Source organism: Oncorhynchus mykiss, chromosome 15, assembly GCF_057628025.1.
Source record: "Oncorhynchus mykiss isolate SJ-2025 chromosome 15, ASM5762802v1, whole genome shotgun sequence".
Lineage (NCBI taxonomy): Eukaryota > Metazoa > Chordata > Actinopteri > Salmoniformes > Salmonidae > Oncorhynchus > Oncorhynchus mykiss.
The window spans coordinates 20,392,501-20,407,061 of NC_143036.1; the positions used below are offsets into that span (position 1 = coordinate 20,392,501).

General features: G+C 46.9%; 1 protein-coding gene across 1 annotated transcript in view; it reads right to left on the reverse strand.

Moving 5' to 3' along the window:
- The window catches only part of LOC110490939 (piezo-type mechanosensitive ion channel component 2), a 159,616-nt gene that overhangs the window by 30,123 nt on the left and 114,932 nt on the right, over window positions 1-14,561 (reverse strand). The window contains exons 9-16 of the mRNA XM_036944026.2: window positions 9,856-9,885; window positions 9,505-9,622; window positions 8,894-9,075; window positions 7,859-8,207; window positions 7,149-7,348; window positions 6,737-6,885; window positions 5,738-5,911; window positions 837-1,090 (exon numbers count right to left, since the gene is read on the reverse strand). Of these exons, the coding sequence (XP_036799921.1) occupies window positions 837-1,090; window positions 5,738-5,911; window positions 6,737-6,885; window positions 7,149-7,348; window positions 7,859-8,207; window positions 8,894-9,075; window positions 9,505-9,622; window positions 9,856-9,885 (1,456 nt within the window). The remainder of the gene's footprint in view (window positions 1-836; window positions 1,091-5,737; window positions 5,912-6,736; window positions 6,886-7,148; window positions 7,349-7,858; window positions 8,208-8,893; window positions 9,076-9,504; window positions 9,623-9,855; window positions 9,886-14,561) is intronic.

Genomic DNA, 14,561 nt, shown 5'->3' on the forward strand with positions numbered 1-14,561 from the left:
AGTAGCTGCTGCATGTGTAGTGGCAAATGGAATTATAATAAACTAAACACACTGTCAAACAGAGGAAGAATTATTCTCACTCACTAGACAATCAAAACCAAATGAAGTTAGACAGCATCAAATTAACACACCATTCACTCTGAAAAGACTACTAGAGAATTAGATCGCATGTAGTCTCTCCACTGTATGGGAGATCCACAACCCAAATCCTCCATAGTTACTATGGCTAGCAACGTAGCGTTTGGCTATTGCATAAAGCACAGTGTAACAATAATGAGAACCTATGAGAAAATACCTGGGAGAAAAAGGTGTATTCAGGGTACCATAGTACAATTATACATCCTAGAGGTGCATGGCTCTGACTAAAGACGGCTTCCAAGCCTGTTAGTTCATCAAACAAGTCTAGACAATTTCATTCCCATCTGTTTACTGTCTTCCTCTCTCTCCGTGCCTGATTCACGTCACTCCAATAAAGCCCTAGCGTATTGGGATATGTCACAATCACATCTCATCAATTATTTTATTACACTCCAACAAAATACAAAGTCTATGTACTTGGCAAATTATTCATACGGATTACCTAGCGGGATACGTCAAAATCAAAACATATCAACTGTTTAATAGGTTACCCCCGCCAACGTACAATGTTTACTTATCAAATTATTCCAGGTGATAAATTATTTTATATGAAGGCTTCTGAATGAGATACATCAACTTTTATTGGACGAATGAAGGTGCTTGCAAACTGATCCAACATTTTGTGATATTCACAAAAGGTTTATTTGTTATCCCTGTGCATGTGTGGCATGTGCATGTCTATGTGAGTCTGTCTGTACCTGACATCTCATCGACCGGAGACTCTGGTTGTGCTTTGGGGGGGCAGGGGTAGCTCTCCGCCTTGCTGCAGTGCTCCAGTGGTTCTTCATACCTTCTCATCTCCTCCTCCTCCTCCTCATATCTTCTATTCACCTCCTTCTTATCCTCCTCTTCCAGCTGCACCTTCTCCCCAGCCTCCTCCTCTTTGGTGGTCACAGTGAGGGTGGGTTTGATCAGAGAGATGTCTGCCAGACTGCCATCTAGGTGCACCAGCCTGGGAATGGAGAATAGAAAATAACAATAATATATATATATATATATATATATATATATATATATATATATATATATATATATACAGTGGGGCAAAAAAGTATTTAGTCAGCCACCAATTGTGCAAGTTCTCCCACTTAAAAAGATGAGAGAGGCCTGTAATTTTCATCATAGGAACACTTCAACTATGACAGACAAAATGAGAAAAAAAATCCAGAAAATCACATTGTAGGATTTTTAATGAATTTATTTGCAAATTATGGTGGAAAATAAGTATTTGGTCAATAACAAAAGTTTATCTCAATACTTTGTTATATACCCTTTGTTGGCAATGATAGAGGTCAAACGTTTTCTGTAAGTCTTCACAAGGTTTTATTTTGGCCCATTCCTCCATGCAGATCTGCTCTAGAGCAGTGATGTTTTGGGGCTGTTGCTGGGCACCACTGTATATACATATACATATACATATATATATGTAGTGTACCAGTCAAAAGTCTGGACACACCTACTCATTCAAGGGGTTTTCTATATTTTTACTATGTTCTACATTGTAGAATAATAGTGAAGACATCAAAACTATGAAATATCACATATGGAATCATGTAGTAACTAAAAAGTGTTAAACAAATCAAAATATATTTATATTTGAGATTCTTCTCCAAGAAGGAGAGTGATGGAGTGCTGCATCAGATGATCTGGCCCCCACAATCATCCAACCTCAACCCAAATGAGATGGTTTGGATTGAGTTGGACTGCAGATTGAAGGAAAAGCAGCCAACAAGTGCTCAGCATATGTGGAAACTCCTTCAAGGCTGTTGGAAAATCATTCCAGGTGAAGCTGGTTGAGAGACGGCCAAGCGTGTGCAAGCTGTCATCAAGGCAAAGGGTGGCTACTTTGAAGAATCTAAAATATATTTAGATTTGTTTAACACTTTTTTGGTTACTACATGATTCCATGTGTTGTTTCATAGTTATGATGTCTTCACTATTATTCTACAATGTACACAATAAGAAAAATAAATAAAAAAATAGTAGTCCGAACTTTTCACTGGTACTGTATATATACACATATATATATTTATCTGAAATGTTTATCCAAAGCATGCATACATTTTTTGTTTAGGTGTCCCTAGCGGGAATCAATAATTGGCATTGCAATCTGCCATGCTCTAGCAACTGAGCCTCGCAGGACCAGAATAGAAACAGAATTACTAGAATGGACAAAGCCTCTAATTCTAGTTCTATGGGAGAGACTGTCAGGCTGGATCCCTGTAGTTATTAAGATAGTACTTGTTCTGTCTCCTTCCCTTCATGACCACTGATCTCAAAGTGACAGGTGTAAACAACAGAGAGACCTATCCAGTCCATAGGCCTTTTCCTTCTCTTAACATCTGACAAGTTCTGTACTGTTCAGTACCTTTAAAATGATTCCAACTTATGGAGAGCTCATTTACCATTCACTCGCAATCTCCCAAATCAAAATATGCTTTCAATAAAAGATTATGGGATGACATTGCATTGCATTCCACCCATACTTGCACCTTGTGCAGTGATACACGTAAAACACCATTCAGAGGTGTGTAGTTAGTGTTTTAACTTGACACCATGTCAGAGTTAGATGGAAATGGGTCAGAGTGAAAGACTAGGGAGGCTATACAGTAAAACAGAGGGCTTGCCCAGGCAAGCAGCTAATGTCTGAAGCAGCAAGGCACCACTTAGTCATCCTGAACTATGGGCTGTTTTCCCTCCACAATGAGGGAAAACATGGTATGTACTTAGAATCCCTTATGGACAACTAACACTATTGAAATAATTAGAGATGTTTTGATGATAGAGAAGGTGAATGACAACATATTTTGAAGGTTAAGGCCAGCTTTGCATAGCTTTCCATGGTGAGGGCTTGGGTATGTTTGTGTGTGTGTGTGTGTGTGTGTGTGTGTGTGTGTGTGTGTGTGTGTGTGTGTGTGTGTTTGTGTGTGTGTGTGTTTGTGTGTGTATGCATGTGCATACAAGATAAACACAACCAAGTTAGCTAAAGCTAAAACAGGTGCCCTAAAGCTAGTGGTACAACAGGCAACAAGTAAAGGATTGAACACGAGCAGACAAAGAGAAAGGGGGGTCACAGTTCAACTGCCAGCCAGTAGGGGCATGGAGAATGGATAGCCATGGTAGATTTCACACATCAATTAAAGGAAACCTTTGCGGGACAGTGTGGACAGTTTTAATTCAATTAGAGGCTCGTACAGAATATACCATCCAGGCAAAATTGCTGATACAGTGAAAATGTATTGTAGTTATTTTTGTATGTCAATTGGGATCATGAGAAGTTGTATAGGTAAAAAGGCATCTGCGGCAATCACTTCAAGTGTATCTGATTTGGAAAACTACCATCCATTGTCAGAATTCACTCGTACCAGGTTTGCCTCAAATATGACACATTTGTTGAAGAAAAATAGCACGGATATTGATTGAATTAGAGCTTGGAAATACCTGTTGAGTTGATTGATCATGGGGTGGAGTGACCCTTGGTCAAATCATTATGAATTCTGCGAGACTTAGTGGTCTCAGTGGGATCAGGTGGGAAAACAAGCTATTCCATTGACACTGCTGGAGAGTCAAACCTTACTTTCCGGACACCACATCATAGAGATAGACTCTAGTGCCCAAAAGCCTGTCATAGCATGGGCAGCGCCATTGAGGACTTTCATGTGGAAATAGTCAACGGGGTGGGACTTCCTATGGGTTAAGGAAGGGTCACATAATTCCATCCAGGTCACTAGTGAGGAAACATTCCACAACTGTAGCTGGCAGTAAATTGCCAACCGTGGCTTTATAACTGATCAAACAATACACTCTAGGTGGCAACACGCACCCTTTCAGTTAGTTTACCAACTCCTAGAAGTAGTAGAAGAAGAAAATGGACTACTTCAAAATGGATATAGCCTCAGTGGCACTGCCCATGCTCTCACTGACATAATGGGACAGATACAATGATGCTTTGTCTATCTAAGTCTACAGTGCCTTGCGAAAGTATTCGGCCCCCTTGAACTTTGCGACCTTTTGCCACATTTCAGGCTTCAAACATAAAGATATAAAACTGTATTTTTTTGTGAAGAATCAACAACAAGTGGGACACAATCATGAAGTGGAACGACATTTATTGGATATTTCAAACTTTTTTAACAAATCAAAAACTGAAAAATTGGGCGTGCAAAATTATTCAGCCCCTTTACTTTCAGTGCAGCAAACTCTCTCCAGAAGTTCAGTGAGGATCTCTGAATGATCCAATGTTGACCTAAATGACTAATGATGATAAATACAATCCACCTGTGTGTAATCAAGTCTCCGTATAAATGCACCTGCACTGTGATAGTCTCAGAGGTCCGTTAAAAGCGCAGAGAGCATCATGAAGAACAAGGAACACACCAGGCAGGTCCGAGATACTGTTGTGAATAAGTTTAAAGCCGGATTTGGATACAAAAAGATTTCCCAAGCTTTAAACATCCCAAGGAGCACTGTGCAAGCGATAATATTGAAATGGAAGGAGTATCAGACCACTGCAAATCTACCAAGACCTGGCCGTCCCTCTAAACTTTCAGCTCATACAAGGAGAAGACTGATCAGAGATGCAGCCAAGAGGCCCATGATCACTCTGGATGAACTGCAGAGATCTACAGCTGAGGTGGGAGACTCTGTCCATAGGACAACAATCGTATATTGCACAAATCTGGCCTTTATGGAAGAGTGGCAAGAAGAAAGCCATTTCTTAAAGATATCCATAAAAAGTGTCGTTTAAAGTTTGCCACAAGCCACCTGGGAGACACACCAAACATGTGGAAGAAGGTGCTCTGGTCAGATGAAACCAAAATTGAACTTTTTGGCAACAATGCAAAACGTTATGTTTGGCGTAAAAGCAACACAGCTGAACACACCATCCCCACTGTCAAACATGGTGGTGGCAGCATCATGGTTTGGGCCTGCTTTTCTTCAGCAGGGACAGGGAAGATGGTTAAAATTGATGGGAAGATGGATGGAGCCAAATACAGGACCATTCTGGAAGAAAACCTGATGGAGTCTGCAAAAGACCTGAGACTGGGACGGAGATTTGTCTTCCAACAAGACAATGATCCAAAACATAACGCAAAATCTACAATGGAATGGTTCAATAATAAACATATCCAGATGTTAGAATGGCCAAGTCAAAGTCCAGACCTGAATCCAATCAAGAATCTGTGGAATGAACTGAAAACTGCTGTTCACAAATGCTCTCCATCCAACCTCACTGAGCTCGAGCTGTTTTGCAAGGAGGAATGGGAAAAAATGTCAGTCTCTCGATGTGCAAAACTGATAGAGACATACCCCAAGCGACTTACAGCTGTAATCGCAGCAAAAGGTGGCACTACAAAGTATTAACTTAAGGGGGCTGAATAATTTTGCACGCCCAATTTTTCAGTTTTTGATTTGTTAAAAAAGTTTGAAATATCCAATAAATGTTGTTCCACTTCATGATTGTGTCCCACTTGTTGTTGATTCTTCACAAAAAAATACAGTTTTATATCTTTATGTTTGAAGCCTGAAATGTGGCAAAAGGTCGCAAAGTTCAAGGGGGCCGAATACTTTCGCAAGGCACTGTATGTGTGAGACCCACCTAGTGATTGTGCTCTTCTGTTTGTCAGCCACCGTCTTGATGTCAGTGAGCAGGAGGAAGTGCTGGTGGAAGTAGTGCAGGTGGAGGATGCAGACCAACAGGAAGGAGGTGGGGATGAAGATCCGCATGAACAGAGCCGGGACAGAGAACTTCTCCAGGCCCAGGTCCTCCAGTCTACACAGGGAGAAATAGGGAGAGGAGGGACAGACAGGGAGAGGAGGGAGAGACAGGGAGAGACAGGGAGAGGAGGGAGAGACAGGGGGAGGAGGGAGAGAAAGGGAGAGGAGGAAGAGACAGGGGGAGGAGGGAGAGACAGGGGGAGAAGGGAGAGACGGGGAGGAGGGAGAGACAGGGGAGGAGAGAGAGACAGGGAGAGATAGGGAGAGACAGGGAGAGACGGGGAGAGGGAGGGAGAGACAGGGAGAGACAGGGAGAGGAGGGAGAGACAGGGGGAGGAGGGAGAGACAGGGAGAGGAGGAAGAGACAGGGGGAGGAGGGAGAGACAGGGGGAGAAGGGAGAGACAGGAAGGAGGGAGATACAGGGGAGGAGAGAGAGACAGGGGAGGAGAGAGAGACAGGGGGAGGAGCGAGAGACAGGGGGAGGAGGAAGAGACAGGGGGAGGAGGGAGAGACAGGGGGAGAAGGGAGAGATGGGGAGGAGGGAGAGACAGGGGAGGAGAGAGAGACAGGGGAGGAGGGAGAGAAAGGGGAGGAGAGAGAGACAGGGGGAGGAGGGAGAGATGGGGAGGAGGGAGAGACAGGGGAGGAGAGAGAGACAGGGGAGGAGGGAGAGACAGGGGAGGAGAGAGAGACAGGGGGAGGAGAGAGAGACAGGGGGAGGAGAGTGGTTAACACAGAATGGTGGTAAAGACACATACACCCACACATTCACAAACAGGTGTGTTTGTGCATACAGGCAAGCACACACACACACACATACGCACACACACACACACATGCACACACATTCTCTCTCTCTCTCTCTCTCTGTCTACTCACTTGTCTTTGCTCATGCCGGTCATGTTGGACCAGACGTGGATGGAGGAGTCAAATTGGAAGGTGTAGACCAGGATGAGGACCAGCATGGTGTAGAACACCACAGACATCCAGAAGTACTTCAGCATCCTCCTCCACCACTCATAGTGCACCTGATGACCAGAGAGTTAGGCTTTTACAAACCTACAACTTATATTCCAAAAACACAATCCTATATATACCTTCATAGGACCATTCACTATTTTTAGTATGTGTAGTACAGAAATGGTGAATGTGGAGTGCAAGTGATTTAGTTTCCCCCCGTAGTGCAGAACCAAAGGAAAAGTCCCATAAGACTCATCAACGCTGGGTTAGATAAAAAATCTGCACAGAGCCAGCCAGAGCGGAGGGTACAGTAAGCCCACAGTAACAGTACCTGGTAGCAGGCCACGCAGAAGAGGAGCAGCATCATGTAGATGATTTTGTACATGACGATGCGTCCCTGGAAGCTGACGAAGAAGAACATGCCGGCGCAGATGTAGATCCAGTACTTGTTCAGCATGGCCGTGAGCGTGTTGCCTAGCACCTGCATCATCTCCCTGTGGCCACCGCTCTCATCCACCTCCTCCTCCTTCTCTGTAGGAAACACAGGAGAGGGAAGAACTGAAACAACGACAACAGCCACGATGACAACAGAGCCACGTCTAAATATCATTTTTTTCTCCATTTTGTTAAGCTTTTTTTTAATGATTGTCTTTCTTGACACCTGTGAGGTTATTCACATAGAGTAGAATCCTAATTCAAGACACATGCTAATATTTGGTTTATATCATGAATTGATGTCAACTGGAGATGTATGTGAAAGTTTGCATTACATGCCTTCATCTAGAACTGTACCTACTCTCACCAGGAACTCTCAGACAGACATACAGACAGACAGACGAACAGACGGACAGACAGACGGACTGACGGACGGACTGACTAACAAACAGATGGACAGATAGACGAACAGACGAACGAACAGACGGACTGACAGACAAACAGATGGCCAGACAGACAGACAGACAGAATGACTTACTGACAGACCAACAGACAGAGGGACAGACGAACAGACGGACTGGCTGATTGACTGACTGACAGACTCACCGTTCTTGTGGGCATGGATGACCCTGATGTCCAATAGCACCTCCTCTTCTCTCTGGCTCTCCTTCCTCTCTGTCAACGCCTGTCTCAGCAGCAGCCAGAAACTCAGCAGACACAGCATCTTGGAGCCCAGTTCCCGGAAGGGCACCTCTTTCTTTAAGAAGAGCCCAGGCACGGGGTGGAGGATCTCGAAGCTCCAGATGTACTGGAGGATGATCAACAGGTTCCCATAGAACACCATGAAGGGGGACGTGATCATGGCGTACTTGCGTCGGTCACGCACCATCCACAGAGTGCACGACCAGATGAGGAACACAAAGGTCAGCCAACTCACATAGGTGATACTCCACGCCTGGAGAGGGAGGGAGGGAAGGGGAGATGGGGAGGGAGGAGAGAGAGAGAGAGAGAGAGAGAGAGAGAGAGAGAGAGAGAGAAAGCTAGATCATCAAGCCACTCACATTAGGAACTGACACTGTGAATAATAGTTAAGCATCACATATCATTGGTGTCACTGGTGTTACTAAAGGAATCACTTTAGCGAGATCAGCCGGTGTCCTAGACTGGTTACTCAATATCCTTTAAACAGCAGATCAAATGAAGTGATCTGAGACATATGAAAAACAGAGTGCAGAGTTGTTTCTAGAGAGAGGGAAGCCTTCTACACATCCACCCCCACCACCACCTTTCAACCTTCCAGGGACCTCAGCAGGGCTCCATTAACTAACTACCAATGGAGAAAGAACCTACATCTATCCTGCGGTGTATAAGGTAAAACAATAGGAGCACCCCCCAGCCCTACCCTGCCCCCTGCTGCTCTCTGAAGTCCAATATCAGTTTGGGAACTACATGGTACACATTACCCAGGGTCCACAGGGGCTGGCTTTAAGCTGTCACCACTAATTGCTAGATTGGCCACCGGGAAGCTGTGTGTGCATGTGTGTATCCTGAAGCCCCTGCCGTCGTCTGGGACTGAAAAGGCAGACTGTTCCTTGCTCATCTGACAGACATAACGGACACACACACACACACACGACTCACCATCATTGCGATGAGAGCACAGATGTAGCTTTGCTTCATGATGAACCTGAAGGTCGTTACCGCGGCGTTTGCTCGTGGCGATCCCCCCTCCTCCACTGGTGCAGTCGCCATCGCCCCTCCCGCCATCTCTTCTTCCGAACGCACCCCGGCCACCTCATACACACTGCTGTCCTTTCTCTCTGCTGGAGGGGTAGAAAGGGAGGAAGGAGGGAGAGAGCTGTCAGCATCTCAACAACTGGATGTGAATCATCCTCTAATAGTTGCTGTCAGCCTTGAGAAGCAAAGCCTTCTCTTTTTCACACTCCTTGTGATTTTCCAATTTTCCAGTGCTGCTGTTTTCCAGCACGAGATGTGTGTGTGTGGCAGGTTGACGGTGGTAGGCCGAACTGAGCAACTACCGTTAGATGAGCCAGCTTTTCATTTTTTGGTCTTCATTTAAGGTTTAGGGTAAGACATTAGGGTTACCAGTGTGGTTAAGGTGAGGGTTAAGGCCAGGTTTGATGACTTGTGGCTGTGCCAGCTAGTGACCACTCTGCATTGCTGCCTCCAGGGCAAAATTCATGGCAATAAATGCCAACCTGTGTTATTTCCAGTATGTGGGTGATACTAACCCAGGTCTGGCCCTGTTTGGTCTGGTTTGTACTGCGGTGTGGAGTACTGGTCCAGTCCCAGCGGCCCGCTGGTGGGGACATAGTCCGGACGAGACCCGTTGGAGGTTACTATCAACACCTGGGGTAGAAAGAAACGCACTTAGCGGGGAGATTCAGAATAGCGGGAGTACGTTTATGTATGCGTTATCATCATTGTTTTTGCTTGTCCAATAGCTTTTATTTATTTGATATTTGTTGGATAAATTACGTCTGATTGGGTCTGTTTCCAAGCACCTCAAAAACTCTCAAAACGAGGTAACATGTTGCATCATGTTACAAGTTACAACATATAAAAAGGAATAGCCGACTAACCTCAGACGTGCCGTCTTGGGTGGAAATGAGCTAGAAAAAAAGAACATCTAATTAAGACTGCCTTCATACGATACTCAATGTTTGCTTACAAACACATGACCAGTGACAATATTGGCACTCACATCACATGGACATTACAGGACATTGTAGGGCCATGAAAGAATATAGTACACTACAGTACAGTACAGGTGTGTGTAATTACTACAGTACATGTGAGTGTAATATTACTACAGTACAGGACAGGTGAGTGTAATATTACTACAGTACAGTACAGGTGTGTGTATGTAATCTTTTTTTAAATTTTTTATTTTTAATTTTTACCCCTTTTTCTCCCCAATTTCGTGGTATCCAATTGTTGTAGTAGCTACTATCTTGTCTCATCGCTACAACTCCCGTACGGGCTCGGGAGAGACGAAGGTTGAAAGTCATGCGTCCTCCGATACACAACCCAACCAGCCGCACTGCTTCTTAACACAGCGCGCATCCAACCCGGAAGCCAGCCACACCAATGTGTCGGAGGAAACACAGTGCACCTGGCAACCTTGGTTAGCGCGCACTGCGCCCGGCCCGCCACAGGAGTCGCTGGTGCGCAATGAGACAAGGACATCCCTACCGACCGGACAACGCTAGGCCAATTGTGCGTCGCCCCACGGACCTCCCGGTCGCGACCGGTTACGACAGAGCCTGGGCGCGAACCCAGGGACTCTGATGGCACAGCTGGCGCTGCAGTACAGCGCCCTTAACCACTGCGCCACCCGGTACAGTACAGGTGTGTGTAATATTACTACAGTACAGTACATGTATGTGTAATATTACTACAGTACAGTACAGGTGTGTGTAATATTACTACAGTACAGTACAGGTGTGTGTAATATTACTACAGTACAGTACAGGTATGTGTAATATTACTACAGTGCAGTACAGTACAGGTGTGTGTAATATTACTACAGTACAGTACAGGTGTGTGCAATTTACTACAGTACAGTACAGGTGTGTGTAATATTACTATAGTACAGTACATGTGTGTGTAATATTACTATAGTACAGTACAGGTGTGTGTAATATTACTACAGTACAGTACAGGTATGTGTAATATTACTACAGTACAGTACAGTACAGGTGTGTGTAATATTACTACAGTACAGTACAGGTGTGTGCAATTTACTACAGTACAGTACAGGTGTGTGTAATATTACTACAGTACAGTACATGTGTGTGTAATATTACTATAGTACAGTACAGGTGTGTGTAATATTACTACAGTACAGTACAGGCATGTGTAATATTACTACAGTACAGTACAGGTGTGTGTAATATTACTACAGTACAGTACAGGTGTGTGTAATATTGATGCAGTACAGTATAGGGGTGTATAATATTACTACAGTACAGGTGTGTGTAATATTACTACAGTACAGTACAGGTATGTGTAATATTACTACAGTACAGTACAGGTGTGTGTAATATTACTACAGTACAGGTGTGTGTAAAATTACTACAGTACAGTACAGGTGTGTGTAATATTACTACAGTACAGTACAAGTGTGTGTAATATTACTACCGTACAGTACAGGTGTGTGTAATATTACTACAGTACAGTACAGGTGTGTGTATTATTACTACAGTACAGTACATGTGTGTGTAATATTACTACAGTACAGGTGTGTGTAATATTACTACAGTACATGTGTGTGTAATATTACTACAGTACAGTACAGGTGTGTGTAATATTACTACAGTACAGTACAGGTGTGTGTAATATTACTACAGTACAGTACAGGTGTGTGTAATATTACTACAGTACAGTACAGGTGTGTGTAATGTTACTACAGTACAGTACAGGTGTGTGTAATATTACTACAGTACAGGTGTGTGTAATATTACTACAGTACAGTACAGGTGTGTGTAATATTACTACAGTACAGGTGTGTGTAATATTACTACAGTACATGTGTGTGTAATATTACTACAGTACAGTACAGGTGTGTGTAATATTACTACAGTACAGTACAGGTGTGTGTAATATTACTACAGTACAGTACAGGTGTGTGTAATATTGATACAGTACAGTATAGGGGTGTATAATATTACTACAGTACAGGTGTGTGTAATATTACTACAGTACAGTACAGGTGTGTGTAATATTACTACAGTACAGTACAGGTGTGTGTAATATTACTACAGTACAGGTGTGTGTAATATTACTACAGTACATGTGTGTGTAATATTACTACAGTACAGTACAGGTGTGTGTAATATTACTACAGTACAGTACAGATGTGTGTAATATTACTACAGTACAGGTGTGTGTAATATAACTACTGTACATAGTCAGGATGTCTGTGTACATGTCTCTCATTGTCACGTTCTGACCTCTATTTCTGTTGTTTTGTAGTTATTTAGTATGGTCAGGGCGTGAGTGGGGTGGGCAGTCTATGTTTGTTTTTCTATGTTTTGGGGCATTTCTATGTTTTCGGCCTAGTATGGTTCTCAATCAGAGGCAGGTGTCATTAGTTGTCTCTGATTGAGAATCATACTTAGGTAGCCTGGGTTTCACTGTGTGTTTGTGGGTGATTGTTCCTGTCACTGTGTTTGTCGTCACAGGATAGGACTGTTTTGCGTTTTCACATTTCTTGTTTTTGTTAGTTTGTTCATGTGTAGTGATTTATTAAAACATGAATAACCACCACCCTGCGCTTTGGTCCGCTTCTCTTCCTCCTACAGACGAACGCCCTTACAGAATCACCCACCACAACAGGACCAAGCAGCGTGTCAACAGGCAGGAGCAGCAGGAGAAGCAACAGCGGCTGCAGGAGATACGTAGTAAGGAATTCTGGACATGGGAGGAAATCCTCGACGGGAGAGGACCCTGGGCTAAGCCAGGAGAATATTGCCGCCCCAAGGCCGAGCTGGAGGCAGCAAAAGCAGAGAGGCGGCATTCTGAGAAGCAAGCACGGCGGCGCGGACGGAAGCCCGAGAGTCACCCCAAAAAATTTCTTGGGGGGGGGCACAGGGGGAGTGTGGCAGAGTCAGGAGTCAGACCTGAGCCAACTCCCCCCGTTTATCGTGAGGAGCCAAGGAGGAGCTCAGAACCAGAGCTGGTGTTGGAGGTGAGCGAAGCAGAGACTGTGAAGGAGTTAATGGGGAAATTGGAGGAGAGTGATATGAGGGACTTGCTGGTTTGGTGCATGAGGCACGACATTCGCCCGACGGAGCGTGTCAGGGATTTAATGGCACCGGGGTCAGCTCTCCATACTCATCCTGAGGTGCGTGCGAGGGGTCTGGTGAAGACTGTGCCAGCCTCACGCACCAGGCCTCCTGTGCATCTCCCTAGCCTTGCACGTCCTGTGCCATCTCAGCACTACAGTGCTCCTAGCAGTGCTAACTGTGGCGGGCGTGGTGCTGGTCAGGCACCGTGTTATGCAGTTGTGCGCACGGTGTCCCCAGTACGCGTGCTTAGCCCGGTGCGCTACATCCCAGCTCCCCACATCTGCCGGGCTAGGGTGAAGATCCAGCCAGGGCGGTTGGTGCCAGCCCTGCTCTCAAGATCTCCAGTACGCCTTCACGGCCCGGTCTATCCGTCACCACCTCCACGCACCAGCCCTCCGGTGGCAGCTCCCCGTACCAGGCTGTCTCTCCGGCCCATCCTTGCAGGGGCTCTCTCCTCTCCAGCGCTGCCGGAGTCTCCCGCCTCTCCGGCGCTACCAGAGCCTTCCTCCTCTCCAGCGCTGCCGGAGTCTCCCGCCTGTTCGGCGCTACGAGAGCTACTCAGTCCGGCGCCTCTGCCGGAGCCTCCCGCCTGTCCGGCGCCTCTGCCGGAGCCTCCCGCCTGTCCGGCGCCGCTGCCGGAGCCTCCCGCCTGTCCGGCGCCGCTGCCGGAGCCTCCCGCCTGTCCGGCGCCGCTGCCGGAGTCTCCCGCCTCTCCGGCGCTACCAGGGCCTTCCTTTTCTCCAGCGTTGCCGGAGCTTCCCGTCTGCCCAGCGCCAGCTGAGCTTCCCGTCTGCCCAGCGCCAGCTGAGCTTCCCGTCTGCCCAGCGCCGCCCGTCTGCCCAGCGCCGCCAGCGCCGCCCGTCTGCCCAGCGCCGCCAGTGCCGCCCGTCTGCCAGGAGCCGCCAGTGCCGCCCGTCAGCCAGGGGCCGCCAGTGCCGCCCGTCAGCCAGGGGCCGCCAGTGCCGCCAGTCAGCCAGGGGCCGCCAGTGCCGCCAGTCAGCCAGGGGCCGCCAGTGCCGCCAGTCAGCCAGGGGCCGCCAGTGCCGCCAGTCAGCCAGGGGCCGCCAGTGCCGCCAGTCAGCCAGGGGCCGCCAGTGCCGCCAGTCAGCCAGGGGCCGCCAGTGCCGCCAGTCAGCCAGGGGCCGCCAGTGCCGCCAGTCAGCCAGGGGCCGCCAGTGCCGCCAGTAAGCCAGGGGCCGCCAGTAAGCCAGGGGCCGCCAGTGCCGCCAGTCAGCCAGGGGCCGCAAGTAAGCCAGGGGCCGCCAGTGCCGTCAGTCAGCCAGGGGCCGCCCGAGCAGCTGCCCCTCTGTCCAGAGCAGCTGTCGCCCCTCTGTCCCAAGCTGCTGCCGCCCCTCTGTCCCGAGCAGCTATCGCCCCTCTGTCCCGAGCTGCTATCGCCCCTCTGTCCCGAGCTGCTATCGCCCCTCTGTCCCGAGCAGTTGTCCCTCTGTCCCGAGCAGCTGCTTCACCTCTGTCCCGAGCTGCCCCTCTGTCCC